The 21,256-nt window shown below is 46.7% G+C and overlaps 3 protein-coding genes across 3 annotated transcripts; 2 read left to right on the top strand and 1 right to left on the bottom strand.

The window, feature by feature from the left end:
* Positions 1-273: 273 nt before the first annotated feature.
* On the top strand, positions 274-6,434 carry c20h1orf198 (chromosome 20 C1orf198 homolog). The gene is made up of 6 exons (XM_086190235.1): positions 274-663; positions 1,041-1,091; positions 1,368-1,493; positions 1,799-1,966; positions 2,673-3,029; positions 3,343-6,434. The coding sequence occupies exons 1-6, from the start codon at positions 358-360 to the stop codon at positions 3,397-3,399; spliced, it is 1,065 nt and encodes a 354-aa protein (XP_086046361.1). The 5' UTR covers positions 274-357; the 3' UTR covers positions 3,400-6,434.
* Positions 6,435-10,943: 4,509 nt separating this feature from the next.
* clec11a (C-type lectin domain containing 11A) lies at positions 10,944-17,208 on the top strand. The gene is made up of 5 exons (XM_086190467.1): positions 10,944-11,402; positions 12,846-12,951; positions 13,055-13,162; positions 13,863-13,946; positions 14,424-17,208. Exons 1-5 carry the CDS (start codon positions 11,316-11,318, stop codon positions 14,834-14,836), a joined length of 798 nt encoding a protein of 265 aa, XP_086046593.1. The 5' UTR covers positions 10,944-11,315; the 3' UTR covers positions 14,837-17,208.
* selenol (selenoprotein L) lies at positions 16,545-21,180 on the bottom strand. The gene is made up of 9 exons (XM_086190466.1): positions 20,935-21,180; positions 20,166-20,244; positions 20,032-20,085; positions 19,824-19,869; positions 19,587-19,714; positions 19,015-19,129; positions 18,747-18,869; positions 18,495-18,632; positions 16,545-17,879 (listed from the first exon to the last, which is right to left on the bottom strand). Exons 1-9 carry the CDS (start codon positions 21,032-21,034, stop codon positions 17,742-17,744), a joined length of 921 nt encoding a protein of 306 aa, XP_086046592.1. The 5' UTR covers positions 21,035-21,180; the 3' UTR covers positions 16,545-17,741.
* Positions 21,181-21,256: the final 76 nt, after the last annotated feature.

The following is a 21,256-nucleotide window of genomic DNA, read 5'->3' as shown; positions in this document are numbered from 1 at the left end:
TCTTGAAATGAAATGAACCCTCCGACGGAAACATGTCCATAAACTAAAACATGTCAATAATTTATTATTACACGTCCATGTTGATCATTCCGGCTACTTTTAATCTCTGGAAAGCGTAAATCTATCACCCTGAACAGTTACATGTGTCGTTGCCGTAAAGTACCACTAGGTGTCGCCGTTAACCCACACGATTCAGAGCCGTCGATAGAGATTCGATTTCAGGCTCTGACACAATTAATCCCAATCCCCCACGATGACGTCACGAGTTTTGCCCCGCCCACACCGCGAAGGACACTTCCCTTTTCCACACAACAAATAACAGCTGGTTAGCAGCTAGTGGTTAGCAGCTAGCTAAAGATGGCCGCCGCGACCGTCGCGGGGCTCGATGGCCACAGGATGGAGGAGAAGAAGTTCGAGTACTTCTCCTCCATTAACTCGATGGCGAAGAAGATCATGCAGGAGCGGGAGAAAATCAAAACCAAGCACGGCTCGACATGGGACAAGATGACGCCGCAGGAGCAGGACAACGCCATCGACAACTGGATGATGGATCCTCACATCCGAGCCCGATACGCGATGCACAGAGTGGACCGTGAAGAAGTGGTGTGTTACCCGAAACTGCTCCTCCAAACGGGTCAGAAGATTGTTCATTTTGGGGAAGAGGTACGTAAACTACGCCGAAATTCCGAGTTGTTTAGCTTGGTGACGTGTGTTAGCATGGCAGGAGAGGCTGCTTGATCCCCCGGCCGCGGGGAGCCACGTAGCCGTCAAAATATGCGGCTGGCATCCTGGAGTTCGCTCCAGACGCAGTTTAGTTCCATCTAGTTGGCAACAGCGGAAGTGTTTATGGAATAAAAGCGTCCTCACAATGTCAGGGCCTTTTTAATGCCATCGCCATTGTTGTTATTATTGGCAGGATTTTATCTTGTACGGGGATGAGTAACGTCAGCATCCCGCGTCCTGTGACGTAGGGTGAGACCGTGACTCTGTGTGTGTGTGTGTGTGTGTGTGTGTGTGTGTGTGTGTGTGTGTGTGTTCAGGACATTACCTGGCAAGACGAGCACTCCGCCCCCTTCTCCTGGGAGACCAAGGTGAGCAAGGCTTCCTGTGACTGTGGTTGCCTGTCGGGACTGGAAGTGAGACCTTGTACATGTTTGACATCACACTGGCTTGAGACTTTGGTCGTTGTGGTTTGTCTGCAACCCCCTCTGCAGTTGAAGTCAGTGGCGTGTAAATGCTTCCAAATTTCAGAACACGTCATGTACTCATGACTTATATTCTTCAGAACCAAATGTGACCAAAAAAAAGTACCTTATTTCAGGTACTAAACTGAAAACACATCTTCAAACTGTGTCTTTGTGTTCCAGAGTCAGCTGGAATTCAGCCTGACAGCAGGACCTGCGGACCAGGGGGTCTCCGTCTCTCAGGTGGAGTCCAAGGCTGCCAAGGTCCCTCACTCCAGCCAGCTGGGCAAGACTGCGCCAGGGACCAAAGTAGGAACAGGCTTCATCTGCTTGTCGTTAGAACGCTGTAGCTGGAGAGGAAGTGCTGACATAAGTGGAGAGTTTGACTCGGTTCTGTCTGCTCAGTCCTGCTGCACGAACCCAGACAGAAGAGTGGATGACGGTTGAGTCATCAGACGCGTACACAACAGTCAGGAGGCGTAGAAAGCGGCTCCTCGCCTTGTCTCGCTGGCTAGTTTCACCCTCTCGCTCAGCTTTAGTTACATTTTTAAGCAGATCTCTTCAGGAACATGTGACTTGACGTGTATGTGACGTGTTGTTGTGGTACTGTTAAGGCGTCCGTCAGCGAGAGCCGAAGGCTGGAGGAGGAGTCGGCTTTCTGGAAGATCAGCGTCGAGAGGTCCAGGCTGGAGGGGGAGCAGGCCGACTTCCAGTCGCTGACCCCCAGTCAGATCAAATCCCTGGAGAAAGGAGAGAAGTCTCTGCCCTCGTATCTGCGACAGGTGAGCGCCGGCAGCCTTTAGCCGCGTGGTCCGCACGCCGACGCCGCCTGGATTTAAAGCGTCTGCTCGTGTGTTTCAGCTGCCGATGTTCTTGGCAGACGTGTAGTTTTCAAATGAGTTGATTGACAAAGTTAAAAAAAAAATACTGATTGAAGAAAAAACAAAGGGGGTGGTACCAGAAATCTTAGCCCCTTTGGAACCACTTGTTTAATTATTTTACTACAGGAAGTTATTTTAGTGAGTAGTTTTTTTAGTTTTATTGCCTCAAATGGCCTGTTTATGTTCATTTGATGTGCTTTAACTTATTCAACATGGATGCCTCTCTGTAAGACCTGCTAGTGACGCCAGTGTCGCGAAGCGGGGACCGAGCCGCCATGTTGTTCTCGGTGGAGAACCGTTCCTCATCCTCTCACTGGTTCTAATTTGCTGTGATGGGTTTGCAGTGCTGAGGTAGCTGAGTCAGAGGAGGCGCATCCTTCATCTCGAATGTTTTATGAGCGGAGCCGTTGGGTCGGCGCGGGTCAGACTTCTGGTTCGCTGTTCTTTCTTTTACTGCCCTCCACTCTTGAGTTGCTGTGAGTTTTGCGCCGCACAGCCTCATCGGCAGCTCGGCTCTTACAAGAACCTCAAATTAAACGTCCGAACGTGTCCGACTTCTGTGTTCCGGAACAATCGCCTTGTCACTGACTCCCAGAATGTTCCTTAGGAGACTTCGGCCACCTCCAAGGACCCCGAGGCAGCAGACCCCCATCCTCCAGCTCCCACCAAGTCCACCAAGCAGCGAGCACCCAAACCTCCCGCTCCACAACCCCCCATCCCCGTCCCCGTCCCCGTCGCCGTCAGTGCCACACCAGCGTCCATCTCGATTTCCCCAAGTCCGGCCCCCCCGGTCAGTGTGTCCTCGTCGGTCGCGGGCTGGGAGCGGTCCCAGAGCACGCTGCCGTCAGTCAGCAACACCATGGACGAGGTCTTCTCCTCCAGCCTCATGACCAAGTCCCCCAAACTCTCCAGTAGCATGGAGAAGGAGGGGGACGCCCCCCCCAGCAGCCCAGCCTTCTCCCAGGTGAGCTCAACACACACACACACACACACACACACACACACACACACACACACACACACAAACAGCCTTAATGTTTTTCGCTCCATTGATACTAATTCTGAATTGGCAAGTCACCAGTGTGTCAGCAGCAGGGGTGTTGTGGATGAGTTGCACGTTGGTCTGACTTGAACTAAGGATGACATGTAATAGCAGGGATGCTGTAAAACGACGTCACGTGCTCGCACGATGGCGTCTCCTGGGGGTCTGGAACACTTACGATAGCCTTTGGCAGCGTTTACTAAGCCAGTGTGGCGTCCCTGCTTTCTCCCTCTAGTTCAACACGAGCAGCAACATCCTGAAGACCGGATTCGACTTCCTAGACAACTGGTAAACCACGGCTGAGCGCCGCCGCCACCGCCACTACCGCTCCGAATGAATCACCCTCTTCATCATCACTCTTGAGAAGGACCACACTGCCATGACGACATTATTCCACAGCTAGGTTTAAGAAATGACCACATTATATATTTGTAATTATCTTCAGTGGCTTGTTGAGACATTATCTCACCACCTGGTGAGTGTGCCCCCCCCACCACCACCCCCCCCCCCCCACTAGAACAGTTTGAGTAGGTTTTAATGCTTTGAATGTTTTGCCAAAAAAAAAAACCCTCATGAATCACTCAGCAAGCTGAGAGTGAATCTCACAGAGTGTGTGTGTGTGTGTGTGTGTGTGTCTCTCTCGCTCTCGCTCCCCCCCCCCCTCCCTCCTTGTGCATTCACACTGACCACCTTGGTTGCTCGAAGCAGAAAGATTCTGAAGTTCCATCCGAGATCCACGTGCTTGTTACTGGGCTTCAGACGGAACCCAAACTCCTCCTCGCCTCTCGTTCTCGTCTGATTAGGAGGAAGTCTCTCCATGGACGGTTCTGTAGTGGTGCAATCGGTGCTGCATGAAACCTCCCACATCCTCCTCCTCCAGCCTGGTGCTGCACAGCGGCTGTGTTTTTGTAGCGCTGCTTCTCATTGTTGCTGTTTCACTTTGTACAACTTGGTTGTTTTTTAAGAGAAAGTACTGCTCTTCTATTTGTTGGTGCTCGTTTTAAGTTTGTACAAATGTATCTTTTGTGCGTTTTTTTTTTTTTTTTTTTTGTCAGTAACCAAGCAAGTCGTCCTGTGAGATTATTTTTGGATGGTATTGCAGTACTTTACACAACGATAGCTGCACGACTCCCTACCAAATCATGCAGCAACAATTGCAGCTCTACAAGAATTGAGTCACTTTTACATTTGATTGTAATTCCTGTGTTGAGTCTTTTTTCTTTCTTTCTTTTTTTTTTAAATCCACGCCCACCACGTGATCTTGAATTTGAAGCTTCTAAGTATGCGGTTGCTTCACTTCAACTTTAAGCTGTTACTGATGTTTCTGGAGTTGCAACCATCAACTCCCGAAAATGGAATTTGGTCTCAGTTTTGATTTAGGATTTTTTTTTTTAATGATTCACAAAAACAAACAGAACGGTATCAGGTCTTTCCAGTCCTTATTGTGTGCATTATTTATTTTGGACCCCCCCCCCCCCCTCCCGTAGTTGCGTACGTGTGAGTCCTGCACCGGTAGCTCGCGTACGTGTCGGAGTCTCTCGTCCTCGCGGTGACCCGCTGCCGTCTACATCCCGTGCATATCAGCCACATCTGTAACTTAGGAGTTAGCGAGGGGGAGTCAGTACGTTCACGTGTGAGAGAAGGTCACGTTATTGCCAGTAGATTATTATTATTTTAAAGGCTTTTCTTTGCAAAAGCAAAAAAAAACAATCGGGAGATTGAAAGGCCGCTCACTCATTTACACAAGCAGTCCTCAGCAGGTTTGATCAACCGCGTCCATGCCGTCGGCAAAGAGTCTCTGCGAACCTGACGAATGTATGGCTGACAGTGTGGATGCACAGTAGTGGCGCGACATTGCTGCCTTCGCATTGATTGTCTGGACACTCATCTAGCGACCACCGACAGTTTTGTACCTTGAAGTGTGAAATCATCTGTGCAGAACTCTCGTTTGTTACATGAGGATGAAGAGCTTTCTCTCTGACGTGCTGTTGTTTATATTTGTCTTTATATCCCTTGAGGCTTTTAGCGCCGGCGCTGGAGCTGCACCAGCTGAACGCGTCATCCCTGAAGTCTGGTCGTGAAGTTCATCTCGGAGCTAGTTCGATCCTAAATGTGCGTCAAGGCTCGGTTGGACCACGCGGGCACAATTTGAAGTGTTGTAACATTCAAAATGGCTCCTCGTCATTTTGCTGCGCATTAGCAAAGAATCTTCTCGGCTAAAAACGCGTCTTGACTCACCCAAACAAAACAAAACAAAAAATGTAGCTTACGTAAACCAGGACGAAGCACTAAGATGAGTGGATATTTACACCCTGTGCTAACGTAGCTGGTGCTAACGTAGCCGGTGCTAATGTAGCCTGTGCTAATGTAGGAGTGGCTAAACGCTCACCCTACTGAGGGGGTCTACTCCAGTACTGATATTCCTGGATGAACTCCTATCACCCCCCCACCCTTTTTTTTTTCTTTTTTTTTACTTGTACTGGGATTTCGACACCAACTATGAGCTGATGTGAAACTTAGCTTAAGCCCGTGTTTGAGCTGTTTTAGCCGGCGCAACTCTGAAAGCGTGAGTAGCGCGGAAACTCCAGCCTGAGTGACACTCCATTGGACGCTAAGAGCTGGTGCAACCCGCCGCAGGCCCCAAAAAGTGCAGTCAGGGTTCAAATGAAGAAAAACGAGTAACTTTTGCAGAAGAAGCTTTTACACATTTGTTGAGAGAGATGTTTGTTTTTTAAGTGGAACCAGACTTTTGTGCTCTTTGGCATTAAAGGAGGGAGGGGAGAGCAGCGATGGAAACCACATGGGCTGCACGTCCGTGCTACTGTGGAACCTGTTACAGATGTTCTGTATGGACCACCTGCGCTGAGCAGAACTGGGATGCATTCATAACGAAACATGTGACGTTATGTTTTAGGTACGCGGACAGACATGTAGTGATCAGCACCACCAGACGTGTAAAACCGAGTTTACGTGGTTATTACGAATTTTATATGAACTCGGCTGTTAAACACTACATGTATGTACTCATCTGCTTTGAGATCACAAATTAGAAGGAAGTAAACGAATGAAAGTCAAACCTGCTTCCTGTCTTCATTCAAGGTTTTGTGGACGCATTCCTCGGTAATGGCGACTGCTTCCTTCCAGCCTTTTTTCCCGTTCCGGGTTTCTTCTTGAGCACATCTGCAAATGTCTCCTCCAGTTTGAACCCGTTTACACCCGATGCAACACACGGGTTGTGTCTTTAGGTTTCTCTACTGGTGAGTTCAAACTTGTGGTTTTTCGCGGGCGAAAGTGGCTCCGCCCCCTCATGTGGACAAGATACCTCAGGAAAGTCCGTCTCAAATGTCCACTGGGATTTTTTTTTTTTGAGGCTGTTGTTTTCTAATTCGACTCAAATGTTCACTGAGTCATCAGGAAAAACTGAAAACATTTTGGTGGTCAGAGGTCAAGCTTGAGGGAATTTTTCTTTTTTTTTCATTGCTGGAAATGTTGACTGGAACTCAGAAAAGACTAAAAAGATGTTGGTGGTCACCTGTCAGGGTCACTGTCCCCTCTCGTGTACTGGATATGTTAGGACACTCTGAGGGGAAGTCCCCTCGGACTTGAGGGTGAACTGTAAAGTTGGAGGTCAAAGGTCACTGTGACAGGCACCTCAAAGAGGGAAACAACCATGATTCGCTTTTTTTCTACTTGTTTCCTGTTCCCATCCCCTCTTTGATGGACAATTCTATCACGTTTTTCGACAGCTTCAGGTTTCTGAGGTCATTTAGTAACGCGTGCCGAGTTCCCCAGGGGTGTTGCGGGTCCAGATGTTGGTTAAAGTGTCACCAGCAGAACCTGTCGTGGCTGCAACATCAACATGGAGGATTAGTTTTTATCTAGAGATGGACTCCAGTTTTTTTGTGGTTGAAGTCGTTCCATGTTTGGGATCCCTGCCTCCCACGCTGAAAGAAAAAAAGAAAGAAAGAAAAGGATTGTTTGCATTCTTGCGGACCTCCTCGTCTGCTCCATTACATCAATTCCTCCAGATGTAATTCTTACCAGATCCAAACTGCCGTGTTGGACAGGAGGAGGCGGTGAGGACGTCCAGCGCTCTGAGGAAACGGTGCTGTGCAGCTCAAGTACACGCTGGCCCAGTTCAGAATCGTCAGACCTCAATCTGATGTCTCCTCTGGGTGCAGCCAGTGTGTATTTATGGAAGCGTGACAGAGTTTCATACATAATACATGTTTGGATTCACACCAGGCTGGTGAGGCCAGAGCTGCTCGGGCTGGACCCACCCAAGCAGCTCCTGCGTGAGGGGAAATTGCAGCAGATTTCAGGACGGTTCAATCCGAAGCTCCATCGGGGCCGATTCAGGGGCTGGAGCAGGTTTCAGAGCCTGTCAGGTCTGATCCTCTACGAACGTCTGTCAAAAACCTCAAGACAATCCAGACAGTAGCGGACGTAGTAGTCCGGATATTTCAGTCGGGACCAAAATGGTGGACCGACATACCAACGTACAATCAAAACCAAGTCAGACGACCTAAATGTTTGAGTGGAGGAGGAGGGAGGTGGGACACGTGCTGGATGGGGGGTGAACACAAGAGCATGAACGGCTCCAAATCTGCCATTTCGATGACCAATACATGTCAAATACCTATTTTTACCTCTAAACCAACAGTTTTGCAGTAAATGTACCATAGAAAAGGTTTTATTTATCATTTTTTGTAAAATATTTACGGTTGCAGTGATTTATTTATTTGTACATTTTATACCGTAATATCAACAGTGGAGGTTATTATTCCGTGTGCAACTGCGTAACAAAGTCATTGACCAACCAGGCGGATCGCATGACGCCGTGTCACAGCGACCTTGGCCTTTGACCACCTGCGCATCCTCGAGTCCAAACGGAGGTTTGTGCAAACCTGAAGAAGTTTCTGGACCAGCGCTACCAAGAAGGGAGGGAAGCAGTGTTTGCTGCTGCTGGGCTGTTCAGACTCTGTGCTGACTGGTGTTTCAGACCTCATACCTCCCTCTGGCGTAGTTGCTGCAAAATGTATCATGACACGCTTCCCTCAGTTCTGTCAGTATCAGCACAGAATATTAAGAACTCCTCTCAGGATTTAATTGCCATCTGAGTACATGGTTTTTGTCATTTTAGCTGGTCTGATATTTCACATCGCCACTGAAGACCCAGCAGCAGCTTCAGTCTAAATATATCATGTGTCAGAGCGCTTGGTGTTTGCCTTCATCGTCCCCCTCCTGAACTGAGGCACCTCTGTCCAGCTGCGCCGCCTCCCTGCAGCACCACCCAGCAACTCTGCTGCCTCAATGGCCGCTTTGTGTTCACGCTCAGAAAAGTTTTGGCAATAAATGTCGGTACGATTTAAAAAATTACTGCAAAGTAGAGCTCAAACGTTTATTGTGTAAGCGTTCTGCCACCCCTGAGGAGCCAGACGTGACATCGAGAAACTGAACGGGCCGAGTGATTCTGTCTGTGCACGATGACGACAATTAAGAGATGAATTCATTAAAATTCAGTCCCATTGTATACATGAGTACACACTCGTTCCATACACTGTACCTTTAACAGTATCAAGGTATTTGATTTGGGGCTGCTGTTGTTTTTTTTAAGTTTTTGAAAGATGTCTTACTCAGCCACCTTTATATTTATATACGATGTAAAATTGTTATATAATGTGAAAACATGGGGGAAGGATTCTCAGTTCTATTTCCTAAAATCCATATATATATATATATATATATATATATATATATATATATATATATATATATATATATTTATATATATATTTATATATAAAAATTTTAAGGAAATTGTGAATACATATTATATAAATGTGTGTATATATATGTGTGTATATGTATATATGTGTGTATATGTATATATGTACATATATATGTATGTATGTACTTGAGTCAACTGATTTAAAATCCAAAAATATTCAGTTGTCACTTAAAAAGGAAACTTGCTTGCTTACATTATGAACAACAGTTTCTGCTTAATTTACTGTTAGTAAACCAACGTTTAATTGGTCGATGAGCCGTCTATTCAGTTTACTTTGAATGGTGCTTTCACTTTTATTCCTGAACAAGATGAAACACACTTATTTTCCCCAGTTGTTACTATTTTTTTTAGCAGATCAGTGTCTGAATGGTAAACTGAAGCCTGGAAAAAAAAAAACAAAAAAACAAAAACAGGTTCTGGAGTCCAGTGGTGGAACAAGTGTGTCCACGCAGACGTCCACCAGGCTGAAGCACATCTGTCCCTCTCAGCTGAAAGCAGACGCTGGAGCTCCTCCCAGTCCCTGGATCCCAGAGTCCTGCCTCAGTCGCTTCCCCTGGAAACTCTGCTGGATTCTTGTGGCATTTTAACTGGCATTCCTCCTGCAACAACCACACACACACACACACACACACACACACACACACACACACACACACACACACACACACACACACACATTTATATAAGATATTCCCCTTCCCTTTTAATATCATAATCTCCCCTCAGCGGATTCACAACCCCATGTCTCTCATCCCTTTGACTAATTTAATTAGACTATAAAAACTTGGCAAGCAGCCCTGCCATTTGGCCTAAAAAGCCTTGTGTGTTTGTGTGTGTGTGTGTGTTTGTGTGTGTGTGTGTTTGTATAATATTCACAGTGCTTCTTCATTATGCCATATTTCATCCAAAAACACATTTTAAAGAAAGGAAACAATAAAATCTTGACCAAATGTTCGTGAAACTAACATTTTCCAAGTCAAGAATGAACTCATGGGCGTATTTAACTGATTGTGGCCCAGAGACCAAGAATGTTCACACGCGTGACATAACATTTAAATATGTTTGCATGAAGTGGTTATTGACAAATACAAATATATGGATATTTGTCTTAAAAATATCAAATGTATTGCTTCCGACAGGGTGCACCTGCAATGCCTTCAGGGACCACCAGTGGGGCTATGGATTCATGGGTTATCACAACAAAAAGCTCTGAATCAGACTCCCTCGTTACCATGACAACTGAGAAAACTCCAGTTTCCTACAAGTGAAAAGTCCACAGGACCTTGAGCTGTCACACAAAAAAACCCCTTTAATCTGTATCCACAGTAAAATCTGCTAATATATATATATATATATTTATACACATACGTGTATGTATATGTACATCCAAACATCTCACAGCCACATGCGGAGTCCCACAGGGGTCTACTCTAGGACCTCTGTTATTCAGTACCGTTGAAAAGTCCGTGGCTCCATTATCATGAAGATTAGGTGAAACCAAAGAACTCTCAGCCACCTCATCAAACAAATTTCTGAAGCAGAATATTTGTCTGAAAAAATGGGGTAAAGTTAATATTTAAGAAGTTTATATTTACACCATCTCGTGTTTACAATGCTTAAATGTCCATTTCAAACAAAGTGAAGCATTAGGCTGGGATGTGGCAGGAAAAAACAGTAGAAACTCTTGAAAACTACATCCATAAACTCTTAAGGAACCTGGTAGTTTTCCAAGATAATGAGTTAAGATGTTACATCATTTCAAACAGCCTCCATACCTGGTCAGATTTGTTTTCTCTTTTACTTTCAGTTGCCCTTCAACAAACACATGAACGTTTATTTATTCTACCTTTTTGTCAGATGATATTCCTCAAAAGGAATTCCAAATTCTCCTATGTTTCAAAAATTGGAGGATTTCTGTGGTTCCTGATCTGTTTTCCTCGGCCCAGAGACCTGCAATGTTTGCCTGGTGTGTAAAAAAACAGCAGTGCTCACACAAAGAGTGGAAATGGGAGGTGGGAGTGAAAACAAAAGCCTTTCCTGTTAGGCAACAAGAGAGAAGGCAGCCTGAAGAAGGCAGAGAGAGGCAGAAGAGTCAGCTGGCAGGCGGCAACAAGGATGTGACACAGATTTATTTGTACGCTTCGTCGTTTTTAACTGAGATGTTCGCCGGTTCTCCTTCGTGGGTTTCTGCGTCCTGGATCACATCTCTGTGGGAAGCACGAGGGTCAGGAGGGGAAAGGCAGTGAAGGAGAGAGGAAAAGCCTGGAAGAAGAGAAGGAGGAGGAGGAGAGAGAGAGAGAGACAGAGAGAGAGAGAGAGAGAGAGAGAGAGGGAGAGAGAACAGACAGCAGACAGAGATTCAGAGGTGCTCAGGCAGTTTGTCCAACCGGAGGGAAAAACGAGTTTGGAAGCAGAAAATGGGACCGGTCGCCACCTCTCTCACTCTCCTGTGTTTATGCTCTGTGGGAGTGTGTGTTCCTGCAGGAACGTCGGAAGCTGCACAGGTCAGGACAACAAAAATCCTTCAACGTACTTTATCAGTCTTCACATGTGACCAAAACTTTGTTGTCATGATTGATTACTTTGGTTTGGAGAAGACACTGAATCCATTCACATGCTGTTTGTGTGTGTGTGTGTGTGTGTGTGTGTGTGTGTGTGTGTGGGGGGGGGGGGGGGGTATTACTGAATCCAGTATGAGCCAATTAACATTTACAATGTTTTTTCATGAAAAATGCGAAGCTTAAATTCCGGTAGAATCCCTGTGAGTGGTTTAGCTGGCTGATCTACAGTCAGTGATGACATCATGGATGGAGCTAATAATGGTGAGTCTGGTATTAATGATGACACACCCAGAGGAGCTGCTGCAACTGTCTGGTTTTTCTTCTCTTCAATTTTAGATAAACAGATAAATAACCTTCTAACAATCCAGTGTATAAAGCACTGACTCTAATTTTTTCTTCTTCTGATTGTCCTGATTGTCCATCCTCCTCAGAGCCAGACCAGAAGGGAGACACCTTTCTCTCCTCGGGAGCTGGGACCCATGCTAGTTAGCTTAGCGCAATAAATGGTAGTAGATGGGAAGTGTTAGCATACCTCTGTCAAAAGTAATCAAATAGATCAAATCTTGGATCTTGGTTTGTCCACGTGTAATCCTCCTCATCCTATTTTTGCAAAAAAAAAAAAAAGTGCTTTTGGTTTGGCGTAGTTGGTCTTTGAGGTACGTCAAATTGCTACTCATGGCGATTTTGTGAGCAAAGTAGTTCCGGTTGTATGTTCGATTCTAAAAAAATGACCTTGTCCTGAGATTTTTAATTATTCCATCATGAAGGTTAGGAACAACCCCAGCTGCAACACACGAATGCAGGCAAAGGCTTGGAGAGAAGAGTATTTGGTGACTTGTGACAGAGTTATGCTAGCACTTCCCGTCCACTACAAGTCATTGGGCTAAGCTAACTAGCCAGCATCTTTTGGTCTCAGCTCCCTAAAGCGCCACAGAGGAGAGAAAGGTCTCCGTCTTCCTGTATGAAGATGAACATTATATGTATCGACCAAAACTGTTGGCATGTTCCTTTAAAATGATAAAACATTGCAACCTGATCATGAGAAGAGTAAATCTGTGAGAGTGAATTGTTCTCAGCCTTGGAAAACAGGTGTCTGTTGTGTTCTGTTGCTTTACGTAACGGCATTATTGCCCCGGTGATGTCATAAGGGTTTTCTTGGCATAAACTGGGAGACTTCCCAGTAAAAACAATGTCTCCATGACAAAACAGGGGGTGTTGAGTGTTAACAAATCGGGGTCCAAAAGCTACATTATGGAAAATGTAGGATCACGGACCTTCAGAAGTGTCGATTTTTGCTGCTTTGACTTTGTCCGTTTTTTTCTGTTGTTGTTGTTGTTTTAAAACCCATGTTGAGATAACAGTGATTTTACTGCGTTTGCATCTCAGCTGGAGGTGAAGAAAGCGAGAGGGGATGTCCCAGAGATTCTTCCCGAGCCGGAGCCGGAGCCCACCAACCCGGTGTCAGACTTTGAAAACTCCTACAACTACGTCTGTACGTCCCCTGACGAAGCCAACCCTGCTGCCCCATGTAGTCTTTACGTCTCTTTATTTCCTTCTCCCAACTCTACTGTATTCGGTTCTTTTCTATCCTCCAGTGTCCAGACTGGCAGGTATGGACCAGGCCATCCACAAGCTGAACGTTGGCCACTACACCCTGGATGTCAAAGTCAGCCAGCTGATGGACCGTCTGTCCAGGATGGACGGTGAGACGGCCTCGTCCTCCCAAAAGGCCACTGATTACATCCACTTTTTTCTTGAGTTTGATTTTTTTTTGAAGAAGAAGAAGAAGAAAAAAAAATCCTGAAGATTTTTATAACTTTGTGACATGAATCCTCACGGAATTGGTAGAACCTAGAGGGCACGCTGAGACAGCATGACATCATCAGATCTGGATCGATCCAAAAGCTGATTGATCCTCAATCATTGCCAGTGGTCACATGATCAGAGTTAACAATTGACCCCCTCAACAACTCAAACGTTGACATACAAAATCCCTCAATTGTATCCAGATCGGCACCAAATTTAAAAATTTGTTTGATATATTTTTAGTGGAATTAATGCCTTCATTTTTGTTCATGATCCTAAATGCCATTGTTTCAAAGAAAATGATGAAAATGCGTAAAATATTTTGTAAAATGACTTCAAAAAAATGTCCTGGATTGACCCTTTTATTTCACCCCCACTAAAAACCAATGGCTCCAGCCTTGCCCCCCCCCCCCCCCATTCCTCCCAATAAGTTTAAAAATTGTTGGTTCAATAATTGTCACGCAATTGGCATCTCAGCACTTGAGCGAGTAGATGAGATGTAGATGAGATGTAGATTTTTGATTATGTGAATATGATTTTTAGTGCTAAAGTTACAATTAAGAGTGATTAAAATACCTAAATAATTGACTGTTGCAGCTAAGGTGGTGGAGCTGGAGGACACTATCAGGGAGGTCTACCAGCACAGCAAAGACAACCGCAAGGAGACTGGAAGGCTGGAAGGTATCAAGCCTATTTTATTTACTTTCTCTCCTCTTGAGATTTAAACCCCCCCCCCCCAAAAAAAAAACTCTACTTTATTCACATTTCTGCGACTTGACATTTTTGACAGTTTAGTATGGGCTCTGAAATTCATGGCTCTAGTTGTAACGGATAAGAAAAAGAAGAAGAAGAAGAAGAAGAAGAAGAAGAGGAAGAAGAAGAAGCTGTTTATCAGCAAGAAATCATAAAGGGCTTGAGGAGTTACCTGAGATCGGTTCAGTTGTGACTGGTTCAAAGTTCTGGATTAAAAACACAGCTGAACAATAGGCCCATAAAACATCTCATTTGTATGAATGATGCCCCTCCTACCGTCAGTTTTGATAAAAACCACTAGGGGTAGTCATAGTTCTAAAACTTACACATGGTGGCTTTAAACGCCCACAGTAAAATGTCAATGTGAGCTTCTATGAAAAAGTATCTGTCCGTTCTACTTTTTAGGTTGCCAGAAGGGACGCAGGGTGGGATACAAGTGCTATCTGGTCTACAACAACTACGCGGACTACGCCGGAGCATCCAGGAAGTGTCTGGAACGTGGCGGTCGAATAGCGATGCCTCGCGACCGCAGGGAGCAGGAGGCCCTAGCTGATTACGTCAAGTCTTTCTTCCATCCGGGGAACTGGCCCGTGTGGCTGGGTATTAACGACCTGCGGTCTGAGGGCATGTATCTCTTCGATGACGGAACCCGGGTGTCATACTTCCAGTGGCGTAAGCACTTCCTGTCCAGCCAGCCGGACGGCGGGAAGCGGGAGAACTGTGTGGCCATGTCCTCAGACGATGGCGACTGGTGGGACCATTACTGCGATCGGACCATGAACTATGTGTGCGAGTTCGATGACAGGGTGGCGCTTTAGACGAACTCCCAAGTTAGCCGTAGTTAAATGTTGACCTCCATCATTAGAAATCAGTCACTTGTAAGTTCAAATCCCCGTTTGAATGGGGCTTTACAATACACTGGTCTCAGAGGAGAGTTATTTTATAAGAGTTCTTTTCTCACACAGTAAACCACATTTACACAGATAATGCAAAACTGAAGATGGTAGCACCATGATGCTGCTTTCTTGTTTAGGGAGAACCAAATGACGCTGGCGTTCAGACACGGACGTGTGAGTGGTCGCGTGGGACGCATGGTAGCCCAGCAGCAACCTCCACTGCTAGCTTAGCAGCAGATTATTCTGGCCCACCTTTAAATTAAATTCTGTAAATTCTAAGCATTGTAAAACTTCCATCGAGTTCTGTAAGGACGTAGGCTAATGACGTTGGCGTGGAAGTTAGCATCTCCATTGGTTCGCTCCACTAAAAGCCGATGGGACTTTTACTTGGGATTTTCAGAAATGCCAATGAAATTTACAAAGCTAACGTTATGCTACACCACAGACTTCGTCAACAGGACTAGCTAGATGCTACTTCCACTTTTAAGACGGTGGAACAAAAAGGTAAAATATCTTAAGCTAGTTTTGATCCCGGACCGTATTTCAGGCGTCTGAAAATTTACTGATTTGGAGACGAGGGAATGGGATGTTCAGCATTGATAACTTCTTTACGGGTTTTAGGCATTATTCTTGCACCACCATTAAAAAGGGGTGTAGTTTTTTTCTTTTTTGCAACGAGTGGAGCCGCCCCCTGCTGGCTGTTAGGAGAAATGAAAGTTTAAGGTATTTAGAGACTCTGGATGTTGTCCAGCGGGCGGCAGTGTGGTGCAGTGGTCAGCACTGTCGCCTCACAGCTAGAAGGTTCCGAGTTGGAGCCCCGGCTGGAGCACGGGGTCTTTCTATGTGGAGTCTCCATGTTCTCCCTGTTCCTGCGTGGGTTCTCTCTGGTACTCCAGCTTCCTCCACAGTCCAAAGACATCAAGAGGGACCAGGTTAATCCAGACTCTAAATTGACCGTAGGCGTGGCTGGGAGAGCCAATGGTTGTCTGTCTCTATGTGTTGGCCCTGCCATGGACTGGCGACCTGTCCAGGTGAACCTCACCTCTCACCTGAAGGCTGCTGGAATAGGCTCCACCCCCCCTCCCAAAAAAACCAGGATAAGTGGAAGAGGATGGATGGATGGATGTTGTCCAGTGTTTTTTACTGGTGCTGTGACAGGGTTGACTCTCTGGACAGGTGACAGTCCAGGAGGTTTCCATATCCAAGACTCTGAAACAGTTCATTTCTACATTGTGTGAAAGTGTTAAATATCTGAATATCCTTCTATTTATGTTCTTCAGTTGATGTTATCGCTCCTGAGTGAGCGAATGTAAGCTGGTCAAGTGATGTCACACACGGAATTCAATACATCCGTTTAAAGATCCCCCCGATCGTCTGGAGGCACGTCTCTCAGAATCAGCACAATCTTGAAAATATAAATCAATGTGTGTTCAACAGGAATCAGACACTCCACATTCGCCACTACTGCTGATGTTTAAGTAAAGTCTGATCCGGTCTGGTGTGGTCCGGGTCCGGGGCGCGACCCTCCCGCTAAGCTGCTGATTCCCCGACATCTCCGGCCGGCGCGGGGGTCCCCCGCTGGGCCTGAGCTCCTCCAGACCCTACAGGAAACCAGGGTGAACGCCTCAGCTTGAATTACATCTTTATTAAAGATTCGCATGATTTACAGTTCACAAAAGACAAAAAGGCAAACAGGTGGGGATTCATTCTTCACATCAGTCCGGCTGAATATCATTGCTGGTGCCAGGATCTGAGCTCTGGTGCTTTTATCTTATTTATTCTTTGAAGAAATATAGAGAGAGAGGTTTTCTTTTTTTCTCCTGTTGAATCCTGCTTTCACGATGAAAACCAGATGCCCAAATTCTCATGTTGACCTCTGAATGTTGTAAACACGAGCAACCGTACGAGAGCCGATCAAAGCACAACGTCTTTTATGAGTCTTACGAATGATCAAGAGTCTGACCTGATGAATAATTAGACTTCCGGATCTGTGACGATCCTCCACCAGGAACAAACTGGACTGGCCTTTCAGACGCTTTCACGTGCTTTCCAGGAACGAACTGCAATTAACTGTATTATTTTACTGACGTTTTGAACCCACTTATGTTTTTCTTTCTTTGTCACTCAACATCTCGACACAAGAACTGGCAGCCATCAGATTTAGAGCAGGGACGGCAGCGAGATTAAAACTCAGGCACAGTGGGAAATGAAAATCATCAATCGCTCGAAAAAGAGATCCCCTGATCTCAAGTGACCACCTGGTGAAATAAAGGTTAAATAAAAGTGACGCTGGCACCCTACATCGGGCCCTTTGTTTTTTTTTGCACAATTTTACTTTTGTCAGTCCGAAGAAGTTTTTAATAACCAGTAAAAGGTTCAGGATTTCATATGAGATATTGAAGAGAGTTCTATTTGTCCAGAATGACTCTGGTTTCATTCACGGACGTTCATCCTGTAGCAGCAGCGCAAGAATTTACTGCCAATGTCTTAAATGCAGTAGCTAACATGTCTGAAATGCAGCAGAAGAGATTCTTCTTCCCTCATCAGAACACAGGCAGAGGTGGCCCCCTCCTGAAGGAATTCTGGGTAATTGAGTCAAGTATGAACCTTTCTGATCTAAAGTTAATCATCGTCATTCTAAAGTCCCTCATCGCAACGGAGACCCGACGGAGACGCGCAGCCTGTCCTTCCGGCACGAGCTCTGCGTCGGTCGCACCTCGTCATGGTGACATGAGTGTGAGATGTGACGTCATTAGCGTGAGTTGAAGAGCTGCTCTCCTCCTCTCGGATCGGCGCTGGTCAAAGAGGACCCCGGGTGCTGAGGTGTCTATGGGGAGCTGGTGGACTCGTCTGCGGCGGCGCTGGCCTGCAGGACGTCCTGGAGACTCAGTCTGTCCAGAGGGTTTCTGGACGGGTGAGACAGGAGAACCTTCCCTGCCTCACTCAGCAGGAAGTCTCCGCCCATCTGAAAGCACGGAACAGACTGAAGCTTTGGATCATTGTTTTGATACGAATGCAGAAGATAATCAAACACTTGGATCATAAATCTGTTGGGAGTTTGACGTCAAGATCTGGCCCGGAATACACAAGATAATCCACCTGAATATGCTGACTTAGTTTTATCTAACAACTGAAAACAGATCATGAGGGTTCAGAGAGTGTGGACACCTCTGGTTCGTTTGCTCTGGTCTGAATCAGCTGACGAGTCGCAAACGGAGTATTTTCTTGTTCTTTTCACGACGCTCTTGACGCGCCGACATGTGCTTCTTTGGTTTTTTTTGCAACCTGCTACTGTTTGGATGCTCTCAACCAGGACGGCGTGGATGCGCCCCTGAAACTAGATTCCTCTCCGTGACTCGGTGCACTTTGAACACACGGAATTCCAACCTGATCCCGATTTACGTCCTAAACTTCAGCGGTTGAAATCAATGTTTAACGTTTCGTGGTGACAAACCTTCACAGGTTCAGCTGGCAGGTTAAACGCCGCTTGCTCCAAAAGAAATGCGGCTTAGGGTTCTGAAATATTCCAGGAATGTGGATGAGAGGGGGCTGCCAGAGAGCTCGTGGCCGTTTGGTGTACCTGATAGAGGTCCCCCAGCAGGTGAGGGGGGACGTCAGGGAAGTCTCTGTCCACGGCCCCGAACTCTGAGTACTGCAGCAAGAGGCTGAAATTCATGACCTTCGAGTAGGACGAGCCCAGACCGAAACTCCTGTAGACCTGCAGCCAAAGGACAACTGTGCTCTTATTTTGACGGGGACAACTGAAGGTTGTCTTTTCAAAATAAAGTAAAAAAGATTTTCATTTTGTTTATTCTAGAACAGACGAGATAACCTGTCTGTGTGGATCCAGCAACATGTCGAAGGTGCAGCCGGTCTGCTCCAGCCACAGCCGAGCCCCCGGGACGCTGGCGAAAGAAACCACCAGGACGCGCACGGACCGAGCCTCCAGGGCAGCCTGGAGAACCCGGAGAGAAGAGAGACGGTTCAGGTTTGATGAACCCATCAGGGCTCGCGGTTCCTGTGTAATCCTGCTGACGCGAGGGAACCGCGACCTGTGGAGGAGGAGGTCGTGATAGCTGAGTGATGTGAGGCGGGCTGACCTGGCTGGCCTGGAGCTCGACCACGTGGTCGCGTCACAGCAGTCATCCAACATGTCTGATGAGAACCAGAAGCAGCTTCTGTCCCTGATCCAGGTACTGGCCCAGGTTCACGCTCCTTCAAACACACAGAGGTCAGAGATAACCGGGCCCTCGCCATGGTTGAGTACGGCATGTGTGTGCGCGCGTGTGTCTGTCAGCAACCAAAGGCCCCATAAATCTCAAGCCAGAGTGACTTTTTCTGCATATTAACCCTTTCAGTAGGGGGAAGGGGGGACGGGTAGTGGATTGTGGATAATAAGGGACTGGGAATGAGTCCCAAGTGATGGAGTTCAGGATCTCGGGGACGAGATCGGACCTCGGAGCACTGCTGTAGTCGTTTAAAAGCTACAGGAAGAGAACCGAGCCAGAAGGCAAAGCTCTCGATCTGGCGGCCAGTTTTCTACTCTGCTCCCACCTCCAGCCAGGGAACACGAATCAGGACAGAGACAAACTAGCTGCTGAAACGGGTTTCCTCAGGAGGGGGGCCGGCAACTCCCTGGGAGTGTGTGTGTGTGTGTGTGTGTGTGACTCACTCTCCGGTTCGTCCATTGGTGAAAGGAGTTTCGGGGTTCAGGTTATCGGCTGTTGGAGCTCCTGACAACAGACCATCAGTAGTCTGCAGACCTCTGTCCACACTGTCCAGGAACGAGTCCCACTCACTCTACACACACACACACACACACACACACACACACACACACACACACACAGAATCAAACTCAATCCAGTTCCATCACAGCAGCTCTCTCCCATCTGTAGTGTGGACGCACCTGCAGCTGCAGCAGCTCCTCCACCTGCTCTCGCACTTCTGCCCAGCTGGAAAAAACAAGTTAACTGAGCTTTTCCTCATATTAATGATGAATTACTACTAATTAAGACAACAATCAACAGGGAGGCAACACGGCGAGAACCCACAAGACAGGACGGAGGGAGGTTTCGCCTTCGTACCGCCGTTTGTTATATTTTAGTTGTACTTACGCGTAGTACTTCTGCCAGATGGCTTCTGCTTCACTCTTCTTCCTCACTCCAAGGCTGGTAAACAGTGACACAACATACAATTATTTTACAGGAAATAACACACACACACACACACACACACACACCCTACCTACCTCTTATAGAGGTTTGTTCCAGCCGTCATCAGACCAAATAGAGTTGTGATCTTATGTGGAACAAAATCCTCCAGAGAGCCTGCATGAGAACAAAAGCTGGTTCTTACTAGTGGGGCAATAATGAGCGTGGCAGGGATTACCGGGCCGCACCGCCGTCGCCGGGGCCTCCAGCGGATCTGCTGCAACGATGTTGCAAGGCTCCAAAGAACGCTTGACTACAGTTCAAGTCCACGGTTGACCACGTAGCCTGACGACACGGGTGAACTCTTACCAAAGCAGTTCAGTAAAATGTTGCTGGGTTGATTTCAAACAGAACTTCAATAAAGAAGAGGACTTGTAAACCTTACATGAGACCAAATTCTGTTCAGATTTCATTGGTTTTGGTGCCTTTGTGCTAATTACTGAAAAAACACGATGGTTGTATGGACAATTCATCATTCATTCAGATGAACTCTGGTGTCTTCTTCAGTTCGGCTCACATATGACGTTCCCAAGAACGTGGGTTTGGGTAAAATGTCGCCTTTTACTGTCGTTTCCAAAGCTTTCCTTCCTGTTTCAAAGTTCATAGCCGTCACGCAGTGAGGTTGATATTTCATCTAAGAAAGTCATCATTTGAATGCCCTGCATTTTTTTAGAAGACAAAATTAAATCAAACATGATTTGAAAATAATGTATCATATAAATGAGGTGTCAGCAACCAAACGGCGCCGAAAGCCACGAGCGCTTGAATGAAGCCCGGTGTCGCTGCTTCCTGCCGCATCGGTCCTACCTGCCGCATCCTGCTGGGCCTTCTGGAGCAGAACTTTGCCCAGGTTGACCAGCAGGCTCAGGGCACCGGTCAGGGTCTCCCGTGACGCCTCCTCAGCCATGACGGAGCTCCCCTCTCACCGACACTCACCGTCAACGCACATCAGAAATAAAGACACCCGACCATGGTCATGTGTTTCGGTCACATGAAGATCGAGCCTCCGTTCATGCGGCACCAAGCGGTGACGGCTGGGAACAGCAGGGGCAGACATCCAGACGTTTGTCTTTCAAACTCCCCTCATTTAACGGTTGAAAAACCAGAGCTGAAGTGGAACGAGACAAAA

Source organism: Aulostomus chinensis, chromosome 20 (assembly GCF_037954235.1).
Source record: "Aulostomus chinensis isolate RoL2024-O1b breed Wild chromosome 20, RoL_Achi_v1.0, whole genome shotgun sequence".
NCBI lineage: Eukaryota > Metazoa > Chordata > Actinopteri > Syngnathiformes > Aulostomidae > Aulostomus > Aulostomus chinensis.
The sequence above is the reverse complement of the archived record's forward strand: the minus strand, read 5'-3'. Positions and strand labels throughout refer to the sequence as shown.

Bases quoted from the DNA above. Each gene is read 5' to 3' on its own strand.
- clec11a (XM_086190467.1), top strand. From the start codon at position 11,316: ATGGGACCGGTCGCCACCTCTCTCACTCTCCTGTGTTTATGCTCTGTG. The intron at 11,403-12,845 runs GTCAGGACAACA...TTTGCATCTCAG, and splicing joins GAACGTCGGAAGCTGCACAG to CTGGAGGTGAAGAAAGCGAG. The intron at 12,952-13,054 runs GTACGTCCCCTG...TCTATCCTCCAG, and splicing joins AAACTCCTACAACTACGTCT to TGTCCAGACTGGCAGGTATG.
- c20h1orf198 (XM_086190235.1), top strand. From the start codon at position 358: ATGGCCGCCGCGACCGTCGCGGGGCTCGATGGCCACAGGATGGAGGAG. The intron at 664-1,040 runs GTACGTAAACTA...GTGTGTGTTCAG, and splicing joins TTGTTCATTTTGGGGAAGAG to GACATTACCTGGCAAGACGA. The intron at 1,967-2,672 runs GTGAGCGCCGGC...AATGTTCCTTAG, and splicing joins TGCCCTCGTATCTGCGACAG to GAGACTTCGGCCACCTCCAA.